Source organism: Phyllosticta citriasiana (genome assembly GCF_038021145.1).
Source record: "Phyllosticta citriasiana strain CBS 120426 chromosome Unknown IWZ02scaffold_5, whole genome shotgun sequence".
Taxonomy (NCBI): Eukaryota; Fungi; Ascomycota; class Dothideomycetes; order Botryosphaeriales; family Phyllostictaceae; genus Phyllosticta; species Phyllosticta citriasiana.
In genome coordinates, this window is record NW_027117282.1 from 207,233 (window position 1) to 232,587 (window position 25,355).

A 25,355-nucleotide genomic window follows, 5' to 3' on the forward strand; every position below is an offset into this window, starting at 1 on the left:
TTCGAGCAACACCCAGACAATAGCATTCTCACTTGCTGCTCGATTCAAGATGACTCTCAAATCATCTAAACTCCGCGGGAACAATCCAATGACAAACAGGAAGCTGGGCAGTGTTCTTTACGAAGGTTGTTCGACTGATCCTTCGTATTGACCTGGCGGCCGACGAGCATGACTCTAGGAGCATCTATTCATGACCACGTTTTAACAACCTCCCATCTTTCATTCAGGAATTTTCCCCTTCGACTCAATTGCATCAAAACCTCACATCTTGAGTGTCAATTTGAAAGCCATGGAGACAACACATTTTTGCTGCAAGTTCTCCACGACACTCCCTGTCGTGTACAGCACGGCAAAAACGCATTCTGAATGCTAGAAAGAGGACTGGAATTACATCAGCAAAGCTTCTCGGTCTTTTTGAAGTATCTAAGGCCGTCCCGGTGAGACTTGGAAGAAAGACGCTTACTAGTTCTTGACGGGATAGACGGCACCGCTTTGCAGGTAAATCAACCCAGAAACTGCTCAGAAGAAACGTTCTCATGCCAGATACTGCGGGAAGGGACCATCCTATTCACCATAAAATATCGCACCTCTCCTGGTCACTTTCCCATGGAGCTCAGCGTACGCACGCGACGCAGTATCGACTTGTACATGACTAAGAATTTAATCGAGTTGCACTTATCCAGGTCAAGCTATAAGTGAGTCAGTGTACACTGACACTTCATGCCGATATGCCGAACGAAAGCTGAATTCAATTCATGCAGAAAAGACCAAAGAGCATTCAAGTAAGCTCCCGAGGCAAGTCATCCCTACAGACACGGAGCATTCATCCACGACTTCAGCGTATATTTGATACCGCCTTCAGATCAGCCATCGTACATGAACACATTTCCGAACTGCTAGATCCAGGCCACCCACAGTTTCACAGAACTGACGACGTTGGTCACGACCAAGGAATTGCCCATGGATGAAAATTCGGAGAAGCCGAGTGCGCTCAGCCCACCACGCGCATCCGGGCTCGTGCGGACCGGGAAGAGACGCAGCCGGAAGGATGAGATGGGGAAACATTGCACGGCGCGATGGTGAAAAGGAGGTGGGGAAATTGGAGGGCGCGTGCAGTAGCAGAAGACGCGCAACAAGACGTGTGTGTGTGGGTGTGGTGGCAGCGGCATTGATGTCAGAAATGTTCAGCGGCCGTTGGCGCGACGTGCGCTGTGCTGGCGCCGAGGAATGTGGGTAAGAACGAAGGAATGGAGCTAGAAGGACGAGAAACGGAGTTGTTGTGTGGTTTCTGAGACGCATGCCAGCCAGCATATTGGAGATATGAGTTGGGATTTTGCTGGACGTGCGGGTCTACGTCCGTAAAGAAAGAGAGAGGGGGGAAATAGTCATAGATAGTATGGGCCAGGCTTTGAATTTGGTCCAAACAACGAATTCGCATGCCCTTCTCTCCGAGGTTTCCACACTGGTGGTTTGGAATGGCAGCAGTTGTGCGTCGTCGTCAGATTGAGCTCGTTGATCGACGCCAGGGTCTTGCTGCCCTTGCAGGGCACCGCGCCAAACTCACCAATCACGAGCGCGTTGCGCCGCCGACCCTTGCACTGCTTTTCAACCTCACCTCTTAACTCTTAACCACCGTCTTGCTGGCGACATTCTCAGCTCACTTTGATGCCGTCTGTCTTTGCCAAAGCAAGAAGTTGCGCTCGCCGAGACCTTTGTCCGCTCATGTGCGGATCTCCGTCCTGCCCGCTCGTTCCGCTGCAAAACCACCATGTATCTACGACGTTGAGCGTTGTCCGTCACACCTAGGCGACAAAAGTCTCTAGGCCTTGTCTCATCGAGCCCACGCTCTCTGGATCCATGGGGTGGCCTGTTTTGTGCGAAGCCAGGTCCAAACGTCACCGTTCCGCGCGCTGTCTTTCCTATCTGACGTGCAACACTGACGGGGGCGACATGACATGACAACAATGCGCAGCACTAATAACGTCATCACCGCAGCCAAGAGTGGGAATGAGGACGAAAGCGAAAGCGAGCAGTCGGACGACGGCCCGTTATCCATCCGAAGCAGGTGTTTCGTTTCGAGCTTCCCGCCCTGACCACCTACCTACCCCACAGTGCGCTGGAGCGGCCAAGAAGCTCCTAGGCGAAGAAAGGGCATGGAGAAGGCAGTTTTTTGAAATTGAGGAGAAGAAAAAGAAGGGATTGGGACGGGCGTCTGACACGTAGGTTAGCGAGGGACGCTGCCGTCGCGTGCGGCATATTCCAGACGTCTGGCGCGCCGCTGCACCAGCTGATGGGTGGAAGGCGGGCCGCCGCTCTGATCGCTCGTCGCGCGCTCGCTCGCGTGTCAAACACAATGCGCGCCTGACAAGGCGTCTGGAGACAGACTGCTCCCAGCGACCGAGGAAAAGAGGAGAAGGATGAGGAGGATTCTGGATTCTTTATGCGCGTGGTGTGGCACGCAGACAGTCCTGGATCGCTGGCGCAGACGACGGACGGCGCGGCGCGTCTTGGCTCCTACCGATGTCAAACGTTTGAGGTAATGTGGACGGTCTTGTACCTTCTCGCTGGATTCTTTCTCGTCGTTTGCCCCTCGGCATGTCTTTATGCTCTGGTTGCGCGAGTTGGCGAGCGCGAGTAAGGTCGTGGCGACGCTGTCAGTCTTGTCTTGCAAGTCTGGCCTGTTGCGGTGATGCTGATCAGTGCTGCAGATGGCATTTTGCCCCTTGTTTTCTCAGCTTTCTTCCAAATTGTGCTCGTCAGTCAAGTTTGAAAAGTGAGCGGCTCCATGACCGCGAAACGCGCAGGCGCGTCAATTGCAGTCGAGCCATGGAAAGCGAGCAGAAGACAATGCAAAAGAAAGAGTAGAGCAAAACCTGCATATCTAGCAGACCAAGGGGCAGGCAAACAGCTCTGCCGTTGGCAAACAGGGCAGTCAACTCCCCCACAGTCTGACAGACCACGGCCGACCAACTTCCACACGTCCGACCACGATACCCATGGCAGCAAAACGACCAGCACGTAGCAAGCGGGACGTCCCTCTCTCGAGAGGAGAAGGCAAAGAGGGGCAAGCAGCGCAAAGCAGGCAGGCAGGTAGGCTGTGCAGTCGAACTACCAACATGGCAGACGGCATCGTGTGATCTCGGAGCCCGCACCGTCCATCGAATGACGAATATCTTGAACGAAAATGGCTTCTACCAACAGCAGCGCGCGAGCTGGCGAAGCAGGTGAAGACGAGGGGCAGCCCCTCCTCCGCAAGCAATGTACCGCGGCGGTTGGCAATGTACAGAGAGTGTGTGCATGCCCCGGCGGACAGAGCAATGTGGCCAAGCAAGTGGTAGGTACCGCGTGAGTGGTGTTGCGGGGTCGAAATAGTGGACGACAACGAGGAGAAGGACCGAGCCGCCCTCCCATTCCTTTTCCCTCATCGCTAGTCATCCTTTTTTTTTTTTTCTTCGTGTCTGGGGTGAGATGGTGGGCACTTCCCCACGGGGTACAGTGGCAACATGGATGCCATGGATCATCGCCTCGCCTCCTTCTCCGCTCCCGCTCGCTCTGGCACCAATCCAACGTGGGATGGATCTCTGGCAAGGTCCCCTCCGTCCCGTCTTTCCCCGCAACGTCACGCACGCTGGCTGGCGGCGAACGGGAACCCCAGACGGCAAAAGCACACAACGGACACGACAGATGGGCCGCAGTGTTTGAGATCGAGATGCGACGGATGACGTGCGCCACCGACAGTCACCTCAAGTCCACACATACCTACCTTAGCCAGGTCAGGCAACGTCGGATTTCGAGTCATCGTCGTCAAGTCCCAGTCGCCTTTTCGAGGGGCCTTGGCGGCGGGCGCGCGGGCGGGCCCTACCTTACCTTGTCGCGACCAACCTTGCCAACGGCCGTAAGAAGAATCGCGACGTTTGCACGCGCAAAGAGGGGGGCAAAAATTCGAGGACGAAAGGTCGTGAGGGAGTGGTGGCTCTATGGCACGGCGCGAAGCTCGAACACGATCGCGGGTGAGGTGCGCAAAGGATTCGGACGTCTCCTTTGCACCCATGCGACTCCTGAGAGATCCAACTCAGCATTGTGTCTTGGTTTGGTGCATCGCGGATGCTCCAGACGAAGCGCCAAAAGGCCCCAGTCTCATCTCATCGCAACATCCCGAATCTCCTTCCTGAATCATTCCCAAGTACGACAGCATCGCCCGTCAACTCAAAGAGAGAGAGACAGAGAGCAACCGCGAGAGCAAAAACCCTCTCACTCCTAGCAAACAGGAAACCAGCCAGCCAGCCAGCCAGCCAGCCAGTAGGCCGCCGAAACAGGCAAGAGCCGACAGATCGAGCGATGCCCTCCCTGCATCGAGTCATTGCCGTTGTCCCTAGGACGCGCGTGGGTTAATCTGCGTAGGGCTGAAAGGCAAAAGAGACGTCTTCTTCCTGCGTGCGGGGTACATAATGAGGAACCCGTCCGTCTGCTAGTGTACATAGGGCGCGGGTGGGTACCCACCAGGCAGCAATGGAATACAATGGTACCGTCAGTGCAGTGCACGGCTTAGGCACTGATTAGTATGCCGGTAGTTACTGGCGGGATGTATTGTGCTGAGGTACTTGCGGTGAGTACATGCACAGTATAGTGCGGACTGCACTGCTCTGCACTGCAGCGCGGCATTGCGGTTGAGCCAGCCGTGTAGCAGCTAGTACTGTAACGCAGCATGCAGATGTGCACAATGTTTCTGACGGGAAAGCTAGCCCACAAACGCAGACAATGCAATTTCGTGGTTAAAGTCATGGTTATTGTGGGGCAAGATGGAGGATCGAGATGATGCGCCTTTGCCGTACATACATACAAGGTGTGACTGGCTCATTCGCTACTGCTGCGAGCCGCAATGTCATGTCTCTGACGGTGCTGCTGCGAGTCAGTAAACTGCAGGCTTGCGATGGCTCGACTCAACAGCAACCAACGGCCTAGGTATTTCTGATGTCACGGGGGTGGTGATGTTGCATGCTGTGCTGTAATGGCCGGACGGATGGATGGATGGATGGATGGATGGACGGGCATTGAAGACTGCAGTGACGGATAACGCTAGCCAGCTTTGTGCTTTGCGCCTGGCGCACTTGTTCTCGCCATCTGAGATGTGATCGTGTGCGTGTAGAAGGGCGCGATACGCGGACTGAGAAGGGGAGTACGGGGTAATCCGCCGCGGCACTTGATTTGCTCTTGTCTTTGGTTGAGCAAAGAGATTCTCTTTTGCGCCTGGTACGGCCAAAGTACAGTACACTAATTGTACATCGTGAGATGCAAGAACATCTCTAGGTCGATCCGGTCCTTGCAGAGTTGCTTCTCCGTCTAACAAGCATACAAACGTCTAACCCTCTATTGCTGTTCCTCTCTTGTGCCCGGTACCTAAAATGCCGGACAAGACGCTTCCAAAGACGCCCCTGACAAGCTCTGGCTTTTCGCCCGCCGCCGTCATGATAACGGCCGCAGACAAGGTGAATGCAAGGCGCTCGCGCCCAAGGTACTTGCGCTCGTACCGACGGGGCAGCATGACAGCGAGCGCGCGAGGCAGGACGAAAAAGGCAAACTCGGTTCGCCGGTGCGGTTTCTCGAGCAAGACAGACCAACCACAGAGCCACGCGCCGACCGACACGGCCAGTCCGCTGTCCCACATCTGCGGCGTGACGGTCTTGGAAGAGAAGACGCAGGGCCCGAGTCGCGTGCGGCCCAAACAGACGCCGTAGTAGAAGAGCGATATGAAGGTGGCGAGAAAGGCAGAGGAGCGGGCACCCTCGCGCAGTGACTTGAGCAGAGCATCTACCTTTGCAGCAGTACCGTGGCGCGACGAGATGGCGTACCTTTGAATCCACACGAGCAGTTGCATTGGAACATACATCTTGGCAGCAAAAAGCCAGGACTTGCCGAAGCGGTGGGCAAAATGGTGTTCGCAGCTAGGCCCTACGCCCTGGTGGACTAGCTCGCAGGGAATTGGCACGGTTTTGGCCGGGTTGCCCCACTCATAAGGGAGACCGTAGTCCCGGCACATGGAGCCTAGTAGGGGCCCAATGCCCGTCTCAGTGCCGTACCTAAAATGCCCGTAGCGCGCGTGCCTCAGGGCCAGGAGCAGTCGTAGGTCGAGCTGTGCGGCCGATGAGATCCAGCGATTGTAGGAGCGTGGTAGACGATTGGGGGCGTAGAACCAGGCGCGCATGATGATGTAGCAGGACAGGACGAATAGGACTGTGTTGGATGAGGCCGCAATAATGCGAGCTGCCTTGTTCCGGCGCTTTGCGACCGCGGGAGCAATACATAAGTCGAGGGCGCGTACTGCGGCAAAGAGAGTGAGATCAATCGTCTTGCCGGCCAGCGGCTGCAGCGAGTGCGGTCGATAGACGTCTCTAGCCAGCAAGGGTGGTAGCGATGGCTCGACCATGGCTCGAAAGTCGCAAGAAAGATCATCTTCGTGTTCGAGGGCGAATGTCTCGGCGCTGGTTGCAGCGGCGGGAGGGGCGTCTCTTGGTGCAGTCGGATATAGGACCGGGCTCGAGGATCGGGGGTTTCCATATTGACCGGTCCCCTTGAGTTTCGGAGCGGCGGACCCGTCTTGGGAGGGCAGCGGAGGGCTTGGTTCGCTGTTAAGCAGATTGAAGCCAATGTGAGCGGCGGCGAAGGCCGAGAGAAATCTGGTAGCCAGGCGGAAGTAGGATGGGGACCGATTTGCAAGAGGGCGCAACGGTCCCTCCAGGGCTAGAGAGCCGCCGACCAGGATGGCGCAAAAAGCAGGGAAGCGGTTCCATCCCGCACTCTGTTTCAGAGCTTGCCACAGCTTAATGGTGAGCTTGAAATTGGGAGCAATCAGCGAGTCGAAGTGGCCAAAAGGCAATCTCACTTACATTCTGGGGATGCTTTGGGCTGTGGGGGAGCAGCGCAAGGATGAGGGATACGATGCGGGGGCCAGCGGTCGAGCCAAAGGCCAGCAGGTAGGCCCTGAGGATCCTGCGGGGAGCTGTTAGACGGGCATGCTCTTAGCACTGTACCAGAGCCACGAGACGCACGGCGCGAGCAGCTGCGGCGGCGGAGGGCGGCGGTCAGCGACCATGATGCTGATGGAGCTTCTTGGGAATGGAAAAGAGGAGAGAGAGGAACAGTTCAGAAGCGCGGTCGACCGAGGCTCGGTCGCCTGGGCTCTTCAGATTCGAGAGTCTCGGTCCTGGAGGGAGTTTTGGACATCAATTGACCAGACAGGCATGAGGTCACACGGCAGTGCGGAGAGCGAGCAGGGGGAGGCCTCGGCCGGAGGGCATCGACCTTTTTTTTTCTCCCTCGTCGTCTTCGTTTAACTGGACTCGAATGGTATGCCACTGGACTGGCACGCGTGAGGCCGGAGCTATGTAGGAGCAGAGCAGACGGCGGCGTGGTGAAACGCTGACGACGACGGCGACGGCGATGGGGATGGCTCTGGCGATGAGCGACGGCGACGGCGACGGCGACGCGGACAGACGAACGCAGAGAATGCAAAAGCGCCGGCGCGGCAAATATGGGAATCCAAATTATCAGATTGTGCGTGCAGCGTTGTCGAGTGCCGGCGTCGTCTTTGGCAGGGGTGCGCGGGCGACGGTCTGGGGCTGGAGCTGGGGCTGGGGCTGGGGGCATTTCGGTGGTCCAGTCAGGCCTAAGATACTACTAGTCCAAGTGAGTGAGTGAGTGAGTGAGTGAGTGCTCTGACATGTGATGGTTGATGTTGCAGCAATCCTCCGCTGGCGCGCGCCCGCTTTCCTCGTCCCTCACTCCACCTACTCTTACCTCGACTCGGCCTCGACTCGACTCGACTCGACTCGACTCCACTCCACTCGACTCCACTCCACTCCACACCAAGGGCCTGTCCTGACCTGCTCGTCCTGCCCGCCGTTGGGATGCATGAACAATCCCGGGCCCTTCAACCCGGCCTGCTCCATCTCGCCCTCGCCGTCTTGGCCTCCAAAACATTTACTCTTCTACCCACCTCTTCCCAGACCTCCGCCTTCGTCACCACCTCCCAGTCCGCCGCCCTCGACACCATTCGACTAGCCTCCTAAGCTCCCGCGATTTCTGAAGCGTCCGTCGTCCATGCTCGGCCGGCCCGTCTTCGAGACTCGACACGACTTGTCATCCACTTTGTCGGTCCTCGTTCACGTCCTCTCCGTCTGCATTCGGACCTCGTCCGCCATGAAAACGCCCACCTCGACTGCCACCTGCGTATAACCCTGCCGTCGACCGCTGCTTGACCAAAAACCTACCTCAATTACGACCAACCTCCATCCTCATGTTGGCGCTCGTGAACCAACCGTCGGCTAGTCTTTTCGGAATGAGCTCCAACCAGGTGCCCGGCAAGGATGAAAACATCTTCGGGTACCAGTACACCGACCCATACAAGATGCTGGGGACCTTCGGAGGGGACGTCGACTACGCAGCAGCTGCTGAAAACGTCCAAGCGCCAGGTCCGGGCTTGCTGAATGACTTTCAGTTTGGCCAGCTACAGGACTTTTTTGACCAAGGCCCCTTCAACCAAGGCTCAAACAATTTCACCTTTTCAGATCATGACTTTGGGCCATCACATCATCATTCGACAGACTCCTTCGGGGGTTTCAGCTTCATGGACTCGGCGCCAACCTTTCATGGCACTGTCTCCGAGCCCTCCCAGAACGTCGCCATATTTGGCCATATCGATCACCAACCGGTGAATAACTACTTGCAACATCCACGCAATGGGAGCATGCAAACCCGCGCGTCCGACGAGGTCATTGGCGCCGCCACGGCTCTCATGTCGAGCTCACAACCTCATGACATGAACTTTCTCAGCAAACCTCATCCCACTACATCCGTGCCCGGTGCCAGTCTGCCGAGCCCTCCAACATCCGCCCCCTTCACCTCGACGGCTGACCACCAAAACACGAACGCTCCCGTGACGTGCGCAGATGACGGCGCAACCCCGACTGTTCTCAATTTTTTCAACATGGGCCGCAGCACAGCGCCCTCCCACAGCCATCCCTACTATGGTGCGACATCTGTGCCTGTCCGCCCCCGCCCTCCCCCGCAATTCGGTTCCGATACCAATTTCAACAACAACGGCTTCCGCCCAGACTCAAAGACGACTCAAACGGAAGACGCCATTGTACGTAGGCTGGTGAGCGACATGCAGGTGTTGCAGCCCGCGGGCAGTGGTCCGAGTACCCAGCCCAACACGCAGCCGCCGAGTCCAACGCTTCAAAAGCGCGCACCTTTGAGCTACCACGATGCTAATCACGTCAAGCAGCCGACCAATCGCAAGCGCATGCTCGCGGATTTGATGCCCGTCGACCCCGGCACCCAGATGTCTGACGGAGATTCGACCTCTGACAATGCAAGTCCAGGCGGTGGGCCCATTAAGCGTCGTCGCACTCTTGCCGAGAACGGCCTTATGTCGACCGCTCGTCTCGGCTCCTCCACACCCACTAGTGCAGGCGGTCAGCGCGCCGCCTCTTTCAGCGTGGGCCCCCGCAGCGCCAAGAAATTGAGAGATTCGGGAGCCGAGAGCCCTGCAAAGAAGGGCAAGTTGGGACAGAAGGAGCGGCGAGAGAACTTGACCGAGGAGCAGAAGCGCAGTAACCATATCCAAAGCGAGCAAAAGCGCCGGAACGCCATCAAGATTGGCTTCGGCGCGCTGAATGAACTTGTGCCGGGTCTCAGGGCGGGGGGATTCAGCAAAAGTGCCGTGCTCATTGAGGCTGCCAAATTCCTGGAAAACATGGTCCATGGCAACGAAATGCTCCGCCAGGCTCTGGGTGAGACTTGAAGATTCCTCTCAGATCCGTGGTTCCCCGCATCCATATCTGCACCGAAGTTCACATCTGTCATCCATGTTCGGCCATCTTCGTATCCGACACCATCGGCGGAACTTGTCCTGTACCATCTCGACCTTTTAGCTCTGCTCCCGCAGCGGACTGGTCCAGGGTCCCAGTGTACCAGCCCTTCCAGTGCCAGCAGTCCCCGCAGCCGAAGAAAGAGAACCGTGGCTCGGTTCGGTTCAACGCGCCAAACCTTGCAACATGCTCGACATGATCTGCAGGGGCACATTATCGGACACGCTGCGGCTTGTGGATGACGAACTTGCCACCTTCACTTGGTTCGCTCTTGCGTTTGCATTGACCTCGAGCACCTTCCCCCCTCCGCCCTTGCGGTATTCAGCCCATGCTCTTGCCTCCTCTACTCTTTTCCACTTGGTTCCGGCATACATGACACTTCAGTCCTCCGATCGAGCAAGCCGACCACGGCTGCGACGGAACGGAACCGATGCCGCTGTCCTATTCCTCGTTGACAGGAGGTTGTCTACATAACCCCGTCACTACCGATTGCAAGGCCAACATACGGCATGTATTGCCGAACGTACTTAACGGTCTTAATCATCCATGTCCAAGGCATTCAAGACTTGGAGGAATTCTTACTTTTCAGAAGTCCATCTACGATTACAGAAGTCACATGTTGGAGGGCCATTCTCTTTCCCTGGAGATCTTCATAGACATCTCTTGTGCGGCTCCAAATCTCAATGCCCTTTTCCACCCTAGTTACTGCGCGGATCGACATTGGAACAACAGTCAGACGATTCCCCTTCTTATCTTCGTGTTTCAAAACGAGAGACGTGTTCTCATCCATTGGCGTTCTTCGCTTCTTGTCTTTACCGTTGCGACCACGAGCCCAGCTCCCGTGGTTGGATGTCAATGGCAGCATGGAAGCCGTCGGCAGGTTAAAGCTTGTGGACTTGGGTCTTGTTTTGCTTCGGCCTACCTTGGCTCACGTCTCTTACCTCGACTCCTTGTGCCTTTTTCACTTCCTCCCTTCTCTATTCTCCGATGGTTAATGTTCACTCCCTGCTGTTTCTCCCCCGCGCCCGGCCCTCTGACTTCTTCCTCCTTCTGGGGTAGCCATTGCTTCTTTGGGCCCAATATTCCTGCTTCCTCCTTTTCGACCTCCCCTTTCTTCCCTCTTCTAATCTTGATTCCCGACTTAAATATCATCATGTCAGAACAAGGGTTGAGCGATGCTGATGAAGTGATTGATCGTGTTAGTGTCCTTGAAGAACTGCCCAGTTTACTCCCGTCGAGCCATCCGAGCTGCTATGGCGAACCTGTCGTTGCCCGATGGCGCAACTGAGCCGTATCTTGCTCGATAGCCTGAGCATGGGACTGGAAAGGCGGAGCCGCAGGATTGAACGTTCCTTGAGTTCGCCAGCTACTGGCTGACAACGTCTTTATTTTGCCTTTGCAAAAACACAAAGAAAACGACTTTAGTCACACTCAGAACTCGACCTCTTTTTTTTTTTTTTTTTTTTTTTTTTTTTTTTTTTTTTACGTTCCGCAATGCTCAATACATCCATCCACACCACGAAGAAACCATCACACTATTGGGGAATGAAAACTTCAACCGCTAAATTTATCCCAAAAGGCGCCACATTCATTCATCCTCTGAAGACGTCCAGCTTCATCTTCCCAGCCAACAAGGTCCAAACCCACAGGCCATCGACAATGAGGATATCAACAAAACTAAAAACGAGGCTTCCTCCAAAGACAAGACGGTGGTACGTCCAGGCAATGTCAGCCGACAGATTTGCCGTCTGGCAGACAATGGCCCATGGCAGCACGTACAACAAGTTGCTGGCCAAGCTCTGAAAGAGGTACCAGCGGGGCCGGGTGGCGAGCAAGACGGTCGCCAGCATGGTCGACATGGCATAGAAGACGTAGCACCAGTCAATGGTGCGCCACATGCGCGCCGTGACGTCGGCCACGGCGTCGTCCTCGCTGAGGTAGCGCGCAAAGGGGCGGGCGCCGAAGAAGGTCAGGAAGACGCACAGCGGCACCTCGACGGCGAGGGCGAGCAAGAGAGACACGATAGCGGGCCGCACGATGGGGAAGAGCGCGGATGGTGCGGTTTTGGGGGGACGCAGCACGTCGATGCCGATGCTGCGGCGCCATGCGCCCCAGGCGTGGCCGATGAAGGTCAGCGACGTTTGCTCGAGCGCCTGGACGGGCACCATGACGAGGCCCCAGCGGATCGTGTTGAAGACGCCCCACGCTGTCGCGTAGGTCGATCCCATGGAGACGATGTTGTGGACGAGCCACAGGTACAGCGCGTTGCGGATGGCTGATTCGACGAAGGTTAGTATGCCAGGACGGAGGAGGATCAGGAGAGCTTGAGCGCTGGGGCGCGTCGACGTTGATGGGCCCTCGTCCTCCCACTCCTCTCCCTCAAGCCGCCTCCTCCGCCGCCGCCGCTTCCTGAACCTCAACGTGTTCCGCCAGAGAAAGTACGCCAGGCCAACGGCCGCCGACGCCAAATTACATGCCAGCTGGATGCCGGCCTGCATATTTATTGTGGGCCGATGCGTGCCCACATGCACCTTCGAAATGATGAGCAAGTCCAGCACGATGTTAACGGCAAACTTGACACCGCTGATGAGCAGCGGGACATCAGGCCTATCGAGGGCGCGCGTAGCCGCCGCTACAGCCGTCTCAATCGCGCTGCTGAACGCGCTGAAGGCGCCGATGCGCACGTACGTAATGCTCAGCTGGCGCACGTCGGCGGGCACGAAGCCTTTGGCAAAGGCGCGCGCTCCGGCCACGAAAGCCAGACTCATGACCAGTCCCAGCACCGCCTGGAAGAGGATTAGCGTGTGCGTGAGTTGCAGCCGCTGCGCCAGCGGTCGCGATGCCTTGTCGCCGATGATGACCCACGCGGCGCGCGGCAGGCCCTCGTTCAGGACTTCGGCCACGACGCCGATGTACGTGTAGGCGTCCGTTGTCACGACGAGCGAGGAGTCGATGTTAGCGACCCACAGCTTGGACAGCGTGCTGTACAGCGCGGGCAGGATGAAGGACGCGAGGTTGAAGACGAGCGCTCCCGTGTACGCCACGCGATGCAGCTTGTTGGCCTGAATAGGGTCGTCGGAGGCCGCCGTAGTGCTGGGCGCGTCGCGTTCGCCCTCCTCTTCTTCATCTGCGCTGGGGGGAGATGCCGGCCGAGCCGTCTCTTCAAAGTCGAATTTGGGTAGCATGCTGTAGCCTGCTCTTAGCCTGGTGATGAGCGAGAAGGACAGGAGCCCGTTTGCTGCTCGTCCGAGTGCAAGTCCTGGTAGGCCCATCACTTCAGCCCGCAACGTTTGATTCCTCTTTTTGTACTCGAGCGTTGCGCAGTAGTCCAACGTCTGTCAGACACGACCGCAGTCAAAGCGGCAGACTCAAACTACAACTGCTGCAGGACACCGACGACATCGCTCCCACTTAATCGCCGGCAGTCGTTGAATCGAGTGAAGTAAAGGCAGTCATGGCAAAAGGTTCCGTCGTCGTGGTTTTGTTTCAGCCCATGTGCGGCTGGCTGGCTTGCTGGCTGGCTGGAGTCGTGTACATGATGATCAAACCTGTCCGCATGAAAGGATACGCTTCCGGTCCGCTGCTCGGGACGATGACTAACAATGTGCGATGCGCACGTAGAAGTCTAATTCATTGACCAAACCAAACCAAACACTCTACAGACGAGACGACGACGAAGTCCAATGCTTCGTGTCCGTTACATTGGATTAGCGGGATGGGGTCGGCATGAGAGTGTGTAAATGTAGAAGATGAATCGAGAGGTAGAGGTCCGGGATCATGCGGAGGCTTCCTTGGCAAGCAGCGGTGGAGGGACGGACCGGACCGGTTTTGGCTGGACGTTTCGTAAGGTCGCTTTTGAACTTACGGTTTGGTTTGCACAGGGTACGGTACCTATCTAGTGTTTACAAAGACTGTCGTTTGCAATCGCCGAAAACCGCTGTCGAGACTGCCGTGGGTTGTCTTCACGTCAGCGTCACTTCACTGCGTATTTACCGATGGATTCGGAAGGTGACTGCGCAAAGCGACAGTGAATGATGAATGGTCCAGTCAGACCAGCAGCCGACGTTGAAATAAGACTCCTCCATTCATGATACGGTCGTCGCTCCAATGGATGTACGCATTGTAGGAGCCTGGCTCGCTCTACCCGGTAGTTAGTTCCTTCCAGAGCGCTCTGGGTCTTGATTGTCCTGTTGGCCGACGGATGCGATGAAAATGGCAAATTGGTTGATCTTTAGTCATGGCTAAAGCGAAAGGGGGGAAGGGAGAGGGAGGGATAGGCCACGACAATTGCGTGATGATGGGGTTCACAGGAAAGGAGTCACCTGGATGCACCTAGGTGTCCTCAACAAGTTGGACAGGCGGCGGCGTATGTTTTGTGCGGAGAACGCATGAGGTGTCGATTATGGACGCCTCCACGGTATCTCTCTACGTTTTGCAAGGTGGGCGCTTTTTTGACAGAGCAACAACAGAGACAGTGGAGTGAAGGCAGAGAACAGATGTGAAGCAGCTCTGCTATAGCTTTGCAATGCAGTGGCATATTGCCAAATCTGTGATTTGGAAGGTTAGTTATGTCCATCTACGAGCCACAAGACGGCATTCTGATACCCTAAAGAGAGTGCAGTTGGGTGGTGTCCGCACTGGTCAAATCTCAAATCTGCCGTAGTCATCACATCCCCTGTGATTGGTCGTCGACAGGGCGTCAATCAATTCCCACATTTTCTTTTCCAGCTAACGGATGGCCAAAGTCAGATTCTATGAGCTGAGCGGATGGTGCATTGCAACTGCATATGATACAGGGCCTCAATTAGGGGGATTTCCACTGCTGCCCCCACTGCGCTTTGTCTACCATCGACCGATACTGATGCTGCTTCTACTCGTCCAAACGAGCAGGGAAGTTGCCGGCTTCTGCAAAGACGTCAGTCGATTTCTCCCATGAAAGATCTGGAAAATGGGTCGGCTTACCGCGCTGGTCATCCCACCTCTGGGTCCAGGCGCTAGGGCACAGGGACTTGTAGGCAAGGTAGAACTACAACCCAACAAATCAGCAAACAGTCAATCCAGCGCATTTTCGCAACCTTCCGAGAAAACTGCCGTGTGCAATTGGTGCGGCAGGAGATGGACATACCTGACGGCAGGGAGCAAAGTCCTCTCCCTTGGCAAGGACGCACTTGTGGTAGTCGACGTAATTTTGCCAGCAGTGCTTGGTCTGGTTCTGGTTCGGGAAGCGGGCGTCGAAGCCTAGATCCAGCGCGAGAAAAGCGTCAAATCAGCCAGGTCTGTTGACTTTCTAATGGCCAATGGGGCCATTCTCCCGTCCATTATTGCAAAACGGGCCCCGGCAAATTCGGCAATATCGCGAACGCGGGGATGGCGTGCAAATGAGACCATTCGAGCCGCCTGTCACTCAGACCTTGCGACTGCGATGGGGGGTGACAGAAGATCGCAGCTCAGGCGTCGCGGGGTAGATTTGGAGGTACACGTACCGGCTACATAGCAAAGGCATGGTCAGCTTGGTTCAGAAGAGCTCAAGGGAGCGGATAGAACTCACCAGTGACGAACTTGAAAGGCTTGGTCTCGCGTTCTTCGTCGGCCATGGTGACGGATGTGTGATTGAGAGATGCGGGTGAGTGGAGAGAGGGAGCGTTGACGTCGGTTGAAGTTCGACGGGCGACGGGGAGGTGGTTCGACAGGCGCAGCGAAAGAAGCGGCGGCTTGTTCCGGGCGGAATGAGTTCCCGTCCTTGGCATCCGCTCCGCTCCCCCTCCCTCTCCGCCGACTACTGGACGTCTTCGGCCCGCCGGGCTAGACTCGCTGGTTTGAGCTTCCCTTTCTCCATCGTCCAGGTCGTCGACGACCATCTCTTTGCCTTACCTACCCTCTCCACTCTACCAACCAACTCGCACCATGCTTGCGCCTTCTCGCATGATCGGCCTCCAGGCCGTTAGGGCCGTCAAGCCCATCCGCTTTGCTGCCCCCGTTCGCCAGCAGATGCAGGCTCGCTTCCTGAACCTCAGGGCCTCTCCCCGTCTCAGGACTCCCGTTCCCGTGAGTTTGTGCCGCGACCAAAGCCCCTATAACACTTCACTGACTTGCGCATAGAAGGAGGAACAGGCCGGTATGAGCCGCCCTCGCCCTTGACGCTCTGGCAGAACCCAATTGTTCCGCCACCTCTCAAACCGGGACCATACTGATTTCGCATAGCGCATACCATCTCGCAGCGTCTGCGCACCCTCAAGAAGATTCCTCCCGAGTTGATCCCACTCGGTAAGTTTTGGAATTGATCCCATGCGTGGTTGAACAGCTTGCTAATTCATTTCTGCTTCGCAGGTATTGTCCTTGCGTAAGATCCATCCCACCCAGAATACCTCGCCATTACATCATCATTTTGACATCCGCCACCAGCGTCGCCGTCGGTGCTGCCATCTTCTCCGTCGTCAGGGCCCTCTTCAGGGACAAGACTCTGCGCCTCCAGAGGTCGGGTCGCCGCGAGTAAATTGCTTGACGGATTGGGGTATTTTGAAATGAAGCGAAAGTGAGAAGATGGGCGAATAAAGCCCATTGGTTTCTTTGTACAGATTGGATTGATCAGTCGTCCTCCCTTTTCCAACTTCACCAGGCTTCTGCGGCACGTTCGTTTTCTGTACGCGTCTTCGCCACTCTCAACTGCACTGCCGTGTTTTTGTTCGAATAAATGAGTCTTGCAGCATCATGCTTGCTTTGGGCCGGCCACGTCGAGTTCTTCTAGTCCTTGCATTGGATCCACGGCGCCATCTGCATCGGCTTTTGCTTGCTCAACTGCCCTGCGGTCGTCTTCGCTGACCGCATGTTTTGCGAGCCAGCCCTCCTGATAGAATTATTAGCTTTTCAAACCAAAAATACTGTGCCTTTACAAACCTGTTCCCAAATAGCAGTCTTGCTTCCCAAGCCCTCGTTTGCATCTTTCTGAGGTTTCGCTGCAGCGCATTTGATGACGCGCCCAAACAACTCCGACTGATCCATGTTGTCAATGGCTTCCCGGGCGTCTGTTGCATATTCAAACTCGACGTAGCCAAAGCCGCGGTGTGGATCTGTCGACGATGGCAGATCAGGCTTAGGCAGCGAGATGTCAACAATCTCGCCAAAGGGCAAGAAGGCGTTGTGCAGCACTTCGCTCGTGACAGCAGAGTCCAGGCCACCGACGTACACGGTCGCCTTGAGGCGCGCAGTCTCGGCCATGCTAGCGCAATCAATTCGTTGATAGTCCACGCAGGGTATGTGGGCAGTTTGTAGTGAAGGACGCCGAAAGTTCGAAGGTCGATATCACGTGCGGATGTTGGCTTTTGCGGCGGTCCGGCGATTTGGGTTTGGAGATGGAGCTGCAGTCGGCGCAACTTGTCGGAGAGCTTTACTGAACTTTTCGAGAGCTTCAAGCGTCACAGAATCCCAGACCTGACGGTAAAATGCACTTGGATGCTATATCGCAAAGTTGGTGGTTACGCTGAGGCGGACCGCGTTGCTGTTGCCCGCGGGTCCACTCGAACGAGCCATGCAGTCTTGGCGCCCTGTCCCGCGAGGCCACCTTGACCATCCAGGTAAACTAGCCCTGGACTCTTCACATATTCTTCTCACGTACCTCGCACACCCACCGTTCTTTGGCTTTTCGTGAGGAGCTACGCCAGCTTTGCTCTCCCTCTGTGATACCCCGGTCTACTGTTTCCTCCCATTTTCCCCACTGCCATCGGACCAACGCGTTGCATCCTCCTACAGCCATGGTCCGCCTGCGGGAAATCCCCAGGACGGCGACATTCGCCTGGTCCCCAGGTTCCGCGCCGCCATTAATTGCTACGGGAACCAAGGCTGGCGCCGTCGACGCTGACTTCTCCAACGAGACCCAGCTTGAGATCTGGGACCTTGCTCTTGGTTCGCCCAGCCAGTCGGTGGAGCTCCAACCCGCCGGCAGCATAAGCGCAGATTCCAGGTGCGCCAGAGGCATTGGCTCTTTCCGACCTATTTTCGAGCTGTTGACACTGACTTTTTGCCAACAAGATTCCACGACATTGCCTGGGGCCTTCCCAGTGACGACCGTCCGAGGGGTGTTATAGCTGGAGCTCTGGAAAGCGGAAGTCTGGACCTCTGGGATGCGGACAAGCTTCTGAAGGGTTCAAGGTAATACAACGTCTCGAAGTCATGGTGCGCTGGTTTAACATATTCACAGCGATGCCATCCTTTCCCGGACCGAGAAGCACAGCGCTGCTATCAAGGCGCTTCAATTCAACCCCTTCAAACCCGAACTCCTAGCCACTGCCGGCGCAAAAGGCGAGCTATACATTACCGACCTTAACAACCCGAGCCCTTTTCGCCTGGGCAATTCCGTTGCGCGCGCCGACGACTTTGAGGCTCTCGACTGGAACAAGAAGGTCCCCTACATTTTGGCCACCGGTAGCAGTGGCGGATTTGTTACAGTCTGGGACCTGAAGACTAAGAAGGAGAACCTTATCCTCAATAATTTCCAGAGAAAGGCTGTCAGTGCTGTGGCATGGGATCCCGACGTCCCCACCAAGCTGATGACTGCGGTCCCCAACGACCAAGAACCTCTCATTCTGATGTGGGACCTGCGCAACTCCAATGCCCCTGAGCGTATTCTCAAGGGCCACGACCAAGGCGTGCTTTCTCTGTCCTGGTGTACCTCGGACAGCGACCTGCTTTTGTCATGCGGCAAGGACAACAGGACGATTTGCTGGAACCCGCACAGTGGTCAGGCTCTTGGAGAGTTTCCAGTGGTCACCAACTGGACCTTCCAGACCAAATTCAACCCCCACAACCCGAACCTGCTTGCGACTGCTTCGTTCGATGGCAAGATTGCTGTGCAGACACTCCAGAATACAAAGCAAGAAGCGGATGTTGGCACGGAGGCGGCTGCTGCGCTTGACGGTGAAGACTTCTTTGCCAGGGCCCAGACGCAGCCGCAAGTGGCGACGTTCTCTCTTCCCCAAGCTCCCAAGTGGCTGCGCAAGCCAGTTGGTGCCTCCTTTGGTTTTGGAGGCAAGTTGGTCAAGCTGAGCACCGACGCCTCGACCAAGAAGTCCAAGATCAGCATTTCGACGTTTGCCGTTGATTCGGCCATCGGAAAGGCCACCGAGAAATTTGAGCAGGCTTTGAAGAGCGGTGACTTGACCAGCATTTGCGAGGCCAAGATTTCAGAGGCCAAGACCGAGGAGGAGAAGGCCGACTGGACAGTCATTGAGACGTTGATATCCGGATCCCGGACGAAGCTTGTGGATTACTTGGGCTTTGGCGCAACTGCTGAAGCCGAAAAGACCGAGGAGAGTTCAGAAGAAGCCAAGACGAACGGAACTTTGGAAAAGGACCCTTCCTCCTTTTTTGAGGAGTCGGGAGACAGTGACAACTTCTTGGCAGATTTGGCTGCTACGAAGGGCGCTAAGACGAACAATCCTTTCAAAATCTTTACTGGCAACGAAACGGAAGCCGACAAGGATATTACCAAGGCCTTGATGCTTGGCCAATTCGAGAAGGCCTTGGACATTTGCCTAGAGGAAGACCGCCTGTCTGATGCTTTCATGATTGCCATTTGCGGTGGTCAAAAGTGTATCGACAAGGCTCAATCAGCCTACTTTAAGAAGAAGTCCGACGGACCAAACTACTTGCGTCTGTTGGCTTCCGTTGTTGGAAAAAACCTGTGGGATGTGGTCTACAACGCTGACTTGGAAAACTGGAAAGAAGTGATGGCTACCCTTTGCACCTACGCAGACCAGTCCGACTTCCCAGACTTATGCGAGGCCCTTGGTGACCGCCTGGAAGAGGCCATTCAAGAATCTGGAAGTGCAGCGTCTTTGAGGAAAGACGCCTCTTTCTGTTACTTGGCTGGCTCGAAGCTGGAGAAGGTTGTCGGCAACTGGGCTCAGGAGCTCCAAGAGAGCGAGGCTGCCGGAATTGAGCACAACGAAGGCGACACCAGCTTCTCAATCCATGCGAGGTCTCTTCAGAACTTTATTGAGAAGGTCACTATCTTCCGCGAAGTCACCAAGTTCCAGGATTCAGATCGCCAAAAGACTTCGGACTGGAAGCTCGCCCCGCTATACGCCAAGTACGCGGAATATGCGGACCTGCTTGCGTCTCACGGGCAGCTTCAAGAGGCTGAGAAGTATCTTGACCTTCTCCCTGACAAGTACAACGAGGCCGAGCTCGCGCGTAACAGGGTCAGGATGGCTACGAGAAAGGCTCCTGCTCAACCTACTCACCAGAGGACTGCCACGGCTACCAGTGTTGGACAGAGGCCTCAGCGTGTCATCCCCGCATACCAGCCTATTGGCGCAAGCCCAGCAGCTTCCACACCTGCTCCCGCTCCCGCTCCCGTTGCCAACCCTTATGCTCCCGTGGGCCAGCCGACCCAGCCTGTGCCGCCTTACGGAGCTTCCAATACTGCTCGTGGCTACACTCCTGTCGGCTACCAGGCGCCGCATGCCAATATCCCCAAGCCCAACCCTTACGGATACGGTGGATTCCAGCCTCCGCAACAGCAACAGCAGCCTCTTCCTCCCCCTCCTCGGGCATCTACCTCGTCTCCTGTCGGCCCTCCGCCGTCCCAGGCCGCCAACGTCTCTGCCTGGAATGATCTTCCCGAGGGCTTTGGTCCGAAACAGCCTTCCCGTCGGGGCACTCCAGGTGGCAACGGTGGTGCCATTACGTCCCCGTTCCCCAATCAGGCACCGAATGTCATTTCACCTCCGCCGACCGGCGGATCCTCCTACATGCCTCAAGGGCGGCCAACGCCTCCCCCGCCTCCAAAGGGACCCCCTCAAGGACCTCCTCGCGTCAGTTCCCCTGCTCAGGTCGGCTCGCCAACCACCCAGTTGGATCCTACCAGGAGGCCCCCTTCAGCAGCCGCGGCTGCGTATGCGCCATCACAACAGCCCCAGCAGTACCCGGCACAGGCGACTATCCCGCGTGGTCCTTCGCCGTACAACCCTCCGCCAACCTCAGCACCGCCGACCAACCGTTATGCGCCGTCTCCTAATGCGCAGCCTGCACCTCAGATGGTTCCGCCGCCGAGACAAGTTGCACCTAACCCGTACGCACCACAGCAACAATTTGCACAGGCGCTTCCGTCGCAAAGCCCCATGCCGCCTCCTCAGGGTCCGCCGCGTGCAGGTCCGCCGAGTGGGCCTCCGAGGGCAGGCCCACCCCCTGCCGCTGCTGGCATAGAGAGGCCTGGAACAGGCCAGTCGAACAGTTCGGCTGCGGCACCGCCTCCGCCTCCGCCAAAGCCCAAGCACCGTAAGTCTAGCGTAGCTCATTACTGGGATCTTGGCTCATGAATCTCACAGCCCCCGGTGATCGTTCTCACATTTCCGACGCTGCGAAGCCAGTCTTTGAGATTTTGGCTGCAGACATGGCCCGCGTCAAGGCGCGTGCTCCCCAAAACTTCATGCCGCAGGTTCTCGACACGGAGAAGCGCCTGGGCATTTTGTTTGACCACCTCAACAACGACGATTTGCTCAAGCCGGACACGGTCCAGGAGATGGTCGAGCTTAGCAGGCACATTGAAGGCAGGAGGTATGATGAAGCGCAGGCGCTGTTTACGGAGCTCATGAAGAACAAGAATGACGAGGGCAGTAACTGGATGGTAAGTTGATATCGGGCATCTCGTGATCTTTTCGATTTTGGACTAATCAGGTTACAGGTCGGCGTCAAGCGTCTCATTCAGATGAGTAGAGTCACTCCCGCGTAAGGGAGTAGCGGGCGATGTGATGATGTCGAGAGGCATGATGTTACGGCACAATGGCCTAGAGGATGAATGATGACGGGCTTTTGAGTTTTTCCTTGTAGCATTAAAAGTCTCAGTATGCATGGTCGACACTTCTTCGTTATTTTGCTCCCGTTACAAGAAGGCACAGAAGCGGCATAGCACTACAGCATGGCGCTGTTGTTTGGTTCATGTAATAGACCATGAGCCGCTCGCTCAGTCGTTCCGCTCGCTCAGTCGTTTTGCAACTCTGACTGTCTTCCCTCGAACCATGAACGCCTGAAATGCACACCTGCGCCTCGTGTCGGGGCATCGCTGGCTTATTCTCTTTTCGCATGACCCAATAGCTTCTAGATGGCATTGCAACTAGAAACAGCTCAACCACGTCAAAAGTCCTGCTTGTGCCTCCCCAGGCAACAAAAAGCGCAATCATGCCCTTTCCGACGCTCTCTTCTCAATAAAGTACCCGGGATCCGGTTTCCTCAGCGCCCGCTGCTCTGCCTTAGACAGCGGCTTGTCGACTTCGAGCACGTCGACGAGTTCCTTGACACGCATGATCTTACCGGCCACCGACTGCGTGACCGGGTGGTAGACGGTGGACATGCGCTTGCGCAGGCCCAGCGCCGCGAGCGTGCCTTGGACTTTGGATGGCAGCGCGATGGCGGAGCGGAGCAGCGTGATCTTGAAGTAGGCCATGGTGATGGTGGTGGTGCGGGAGTGCGATGCGGTTTTGGAGAGGTGGACGCAGAGGGACTGGAAGCGAAAAGGTTAGGTTGGAGGTTGAAGCTCACGAGTGTGAAGGATTGCTCACCTGTGCAATTCGCACCTGGGGTTTGGCAGCGGACGCAGTTGGCTTGTGGAGTGGAGTGGATGCTGGGCTAATGTTGCGCGGGAATGCCTGGAGAAAGCCGCAGTCGTGCCAAGAGGCGCGGCGATCATCAGGGCCCAGGCACGAGGCAGAGAGTGGCTGCACAAGTCATGGCCGCACTTGTCTCGCGGATGCCGTTGGCGACCGGCAACGCGGACAGCTGCTCTTTCGACAGGACACCGAGACGTCCGCTCCCGCATACGGAGCTGTCCCAAGACACTTACTCCCTCACAACTAATACCCCGCCGGCTGCCTCGACCCTCTGAACATCCTTTCACCCCATCGCCCTGAAAGGCCAAATGCTCTATCGTCACATCCAACGCCCCCGGAGACCAGCATGAACGATGCGGATTCCCCCAGCCTCCAGAAGCTGGCCGAGCTGCTGCGGCACCCCGAGGACCTGGACAAGATAGCCTCGCTCAAGGCTGAATTCACGCGGAAAAAGGCGGCGGTAGACGCGCAGCTACGCCATGGACTCAAAGAGCAGTTGGAGATTACGCAGTCGGGCATGAACAGCATCAGCGAGGGCCAGCGCACCGTCAACCTCATCAAGGACGAGATGATGACGATTGACAAGCTGTGCGCCGAGGCGCAGCAGATGATCCGCGACTTCCCGCACATCAACCTCGTCGCGCAGACGCACCGCAACTTCGAGGCCGTGCAGAAGATGAAGCAGGACATTGACCTGTTTGAGCGCGAGATGGCCCAGACGGAGCGCCTGCTCGACGACGACGAGCAGGACCTCGAGAACCAGCCAAATTTGCTGCAGATACACTTTGGCTTGAATCGTCTCAGGAACATAAGGGATGCCGCCATGGACCAGATTAAGAGCAATGAGGACGACAACCTCAGCTTGGAGCTCGTCAACAATTTGCGGCTGGACAGTGGAGGCACGCTGCAAGACTACTTTGAACGGCTGGACAAGGTCGTCGAAATGTTTGACGAGCATGTTGGTCTGGCGTGCATGAATCTCATCCCCTTGGTGCAGACTGGCAACAATGGCATGGTCGTCAGATTGGCGTTGGTCATTGAAGAAGAGGAAAAGATTGACAAGAAGGTCCAGGCGCTGCAGGATGCTCAGAGGGACTATAAGGACTTGGCGGCCAGATTCAAATCTATCGCTACCGGACCTAAGGAGCTTCGCGGGTACAAGGAGAAGTTTCTCAAGGCAATTGAGCTGTCGGCCGGTGCCAAAATTCAAGATACCAAGGAAGCCTTCCTCGAGGATCCGGATAAGCTGGAGAAGAGCCTCCGATGGTTCTTTAATGATCTCAATACGGTCAAGCTCGGCATGGTGAATCTGATGCCTCGTAAGTGGAAGGTTTTCAAGACATTCTACACCATTTACCACAAGATGATGCATGACTGGCTGGTCTCGCACATCGACGACCCAGACCTCAAGCCTGTCCACATGCTTGCCATTATCCACTGGGAAGAAAAGTACTACGGAAAGATGGGGAAGCTGGGCGTTCCAGAAGACGACCTCACGCCGCACCTCATTGACAACCGAGCATCCGAGCTCGTCCGCGAATACAGACAGCTCATCATCAAGGCTGTCGAAGAATGGATGTCTCGCATGTCTGCAACAGACAAGCAGACGTTCATCGCACGGGCTGAAAACAGCCTGGACACCGATGTCAACGGATACTTCCGCACCAAAACCCTGGGAGACATGTGGTCCATGTTGCGCGAGCAACTCGCAGTGGCCGGCAGCAGCGACCGCACCGACGTCGCTGAGGGCGTCATCGACGCCATGTTCAAAGCGCTCATGTCTCGGCAGCGGCTATGGGAAGAGCTGGTGGACATTGAACTCGACAAGTACACGCAAGGCGCGGGGGACCCAGACGGTCTGCAACCGCTGCAAGACTGGCTGGTGGCCATCGCCAACGACCAAATCGCGTGCATCGACGACGGCGACGATGAAGCACAAACGGGCGGGTCGTACCTGTCGCGCTTCAGCCGCGAACTGGTGCCGCTTACATCGCCGCAGTACTCGGCAACGGCGCAGTCGCAAATCGACGCGCTGCGCGACGGCTACGTCGATCTCTCGACGCACTGCCTGGCCGTCTTCGTGCGCCTCATCTTCGACGTTGACTTCCGGCCCATCCTCTCCGAGTTCTTCACGCCATCGTGGTACGCGCAGAAGCGCGTGGGCCAGATCGTATCGACTTTCCAAGACTACCTCAACGACTACGACCCCGTGCTGCACCCGTCGCTGCGTGACGTGCTCATCGAAGAGCTGGCCGACGAGCTCCTCGTGCGCTACCTGTCCAGCGTGCACAACAAGGGCGCCAAGTTCAAGCGCACGGAGCCCTTTGTCGAAAAGATCCGCGACGACGTGCTCGCCGTCTTCGACTTCTTCGGCCAGTTCCCGGCCGGCCCGGACATCAAGCAGAAATGGCGCGTGGTGGAGCGCTTCGTGCAGCTGCTCGAGGCCGACAAGCACGTCGTGCCGTCCGTCTTTGAGAGCTTCAAGCTGGAGTACTGGGACCTCAATGTCGGGTGGGTCGAGAGCGTGCTCAGGGCCAGAGATGATTCCGATCGCAGTTTGGTCAAGGAGGTCAAGGCGAAGGCTGCCATGGTGCAGGTGGAGCGCGGCGTCGAGACTATCATGAGTAAGGTCAAGTAAGCGGCGATGGTGTGGTAGTAGTATGGGCGGTCCTTCATCTTTCTCCAACATCTTTTCCTCTTTTCTCTCCATCTTTCTTCTCATACGCAGAGGCGAGCAAGCGAGCAAGCGAGCAGGTGGGCAGGCAGGGTCGTTTTTTGTCGGCAAGGCAGGCATGGCGAGAAGGCGTTTTTGCTATGGCATGAAAATACACGCGGGGACGGACGAGGCGTCATCCTCGTTCTTTCTCCCCACATTTCTTCGGTC

General features: G+C 56.5%; 11 protein-coding genes across 11 annotated transcripts; 5 read left to right on the plus strand and 6 right to left on the minus strand.

Annotated features, from left to right (window-relative positions):
* Positions 1-731: 731 nt before the first annotated feature.
* Positions 732-1,556, minus strand: IWZ02DRAFT_220851 (uncharacterized protein). Its single transcript, XM_066762809.1, has one exon. It carries the CDS (start codon positions 1,309-1,311, stop codon positions 859-861), a length of 453 nt encoding a protein of 150 aa, XP_066623531.1. The 5' UTR covers positions 1,312-1,556; the 3' UTR covers positions 732-858.
* Positions 1,557-5,105: 3,549 nt separating this feature from the next.
* On the minus strand, positions 5,106-7,484 carry IWZ02DRAFT_447853 (uncharacterized protein). Its single transcript, XM_066767306.1, has 3 exons — positions 7,047-7,484; positions 6,885-6,987; positions 5,106-6,829 (listed from the first exon to the last, which is right to left on the minus strand). Exons 1-3 carry the CDS (start codon positions 7,088-7,090, stop codon positions 5,360-5,362), a joined length of 1,617 nt encoding a protein of 538 aa, XP_066623532.1. The 5' UTR covers positions 7,091-7,484; the 3' UTR covers positions 5,106-5,359.
* Positions 7,485-8,176: 692 nt separating this feature from the next.
* Positions 8,177-10,051, plus strand: IWZ02DRAFT_220885 (uncharacterized protein). The gene has a single exon (XM_066762811.1). It carries the CDS (start codon positions 8,294-8,296, stop codon positions 9,800-9,802), a length of 1,509 nt encoding a protein of 502 aa, XP_066623533.1. The 5' UTR covers positions 8,177-8,293; the 3' UTR covers positions 9,803-10,051.
* Positions 10,052-11,196, plus strand: IWZ02DRAFT_220881 (uncharacterized protein). Its single transcript, XM_066762810.1, has one exon. The coding sequence runs from the start codon at positions 10,300-10,302 to the stop codon at positions 11,155-11,157; it is 858 nt and encodes a 285-aa protein (XP_066623534.1). The 5' UTR covers positions 10,052-10,299; the 3' UTR covers positions 11,158-11,196.
* A 265-nt stretch (positions 11,197-11,461) lies between these two features.
* IWZ02DRAFT_376071 (uncharacterized protein) lies at positions 11,462-13,054 on the minus strand (the record flags this gene model as incomplete). Its single annotated transcript, XM_066764866.1, has 1 exon — positions 11,462-13,054. The coding sequence occupies one exon, from the start codon at positions 13,052-13,054 to the stop codon at positions 11,462-11,464; it is 1,593 nt and encodes a 530-aa protein (XP_066623535.1).
* A 1,685-nt stretch (positions 13,055-14,739) lies between these two features.
* On the minus strand, positions 14,740-15,108 carry IWZ02DRAFT_375856 (cytochrome c oxidase, subunit VIb; the record flags this gene model as incomplete). Its single annotated transcript, XM_066764846.1, has 2 exons — positions 14,740-14,895; positions 14,995-15,108. Coding segments are annotated over 2 exons (270 nt in total), but the record flags the coding sequence as incomplete, so codon positions are not given.
* A 431-nt stretch (positions 15,109-15,539) lies between these two features.
* IWZ02DRAFT_447864 (uncharacterized protein) lies at positions 15,540-16,762 on the plus strand. The gene is made up of 5 exons (XM_066767307.1): positions 15,540-15,914; positions 15,969-15,984; positions 16,071-16,133; positions 16,197-16,209; positions 16,272-16,762. Exons 1-5 carry the CDS (start codon positions 15,774-15,776, stop codon positions 16,360-16,362), a joined length of 324 nt encoding a protein of 107 aa, XP_066623537.1. The 5' UTR covers positions 15,540-15,773; the 3' UTR covers positions 16,363-16,762.
* On the minus strand, positions 16,366-17,179 carry IWZ02DRAFT_220920 (peptidyl prolyl cis-trans isomerase cyclophilin). The gene is made up of 2 exons (XM_066762812.1): positions 16,764-17,179; positions 16,366-16,713 (listed from the first exon to the last, which is right to left on the minus strand). Exons 1-2 carry the CDS (start codon positions 17,082-17,084, stop codon positions 16,576-16,578), a joined length of 459 nt encoding a protein of 152 aa, XP_066623538.1. The 5' UTR covers positions 17,085-17,179; the 3' UTR covers positions 16,366-16,575.
* A 206-nt stretch (positions 17,180-17,385) lies between these two features.
* Positions 17,386-21,782, plus strand: IWZ02DRAFT_221000 (uncharacterized protein). The gene is made up of 5 exons (XM_066762814.1): positions 17,386-17,826; positions 17,895-18,014; positions 18,064-21,143; positions 21,194-21,492; positions 21,550-21,782. Exons 1-5 carry the CDS (start codon positions 17,618-17,620, stop codon positions 21,595-21,597), a joined length of 3,756 nt encoding a protein of 1,251 aa, XP_066623539.1. The 5' UTR covers positions 17,386-17,617; the 3' UTR covers positions 21,598-21,782.
* Positions 21,783-22,041: 259 nt separating this feature from the next.
* On the minus strand, positions 22,042-22,308 carry IWZ02DRAFT_376289 (mitochondrial 54S ribosomal protein uL30m; the record flags this gene model as incomplete). The annotated part of the gene is made up of 1 exon (XM_066764872.1): positions 22,042-22,308. The coding sequence occupies one exon, from the start codon at positions 22,306-22,308 to the stop codon at positions 22,042-22,044; it is 267 nt and encodes an 88-aa protein (XP_066623540.1).
* A 348-nt stretch (positions 22,309-22,656) lies between these two features.
* IWZ02DRAFT_221054 (exocyst complex component Sec6-domain-containing protein) lies at positions 22,657-25,330 on the plus strand. The gene has a single exon (XM_066762815.1). The coding sequence runs from the start codon at positions 22,818-22,820 to the stop codon at positions 25,107-25,109; it is 2,292 nt and encodes a 763-aa protein (XP_066623541.1). The 5' UTR covers positions 22,657-22,817; the 3' UTR covers positions 25,110-25,330.
* Positions 25,331-25,355: the final 25 nt, after the last annotated feature.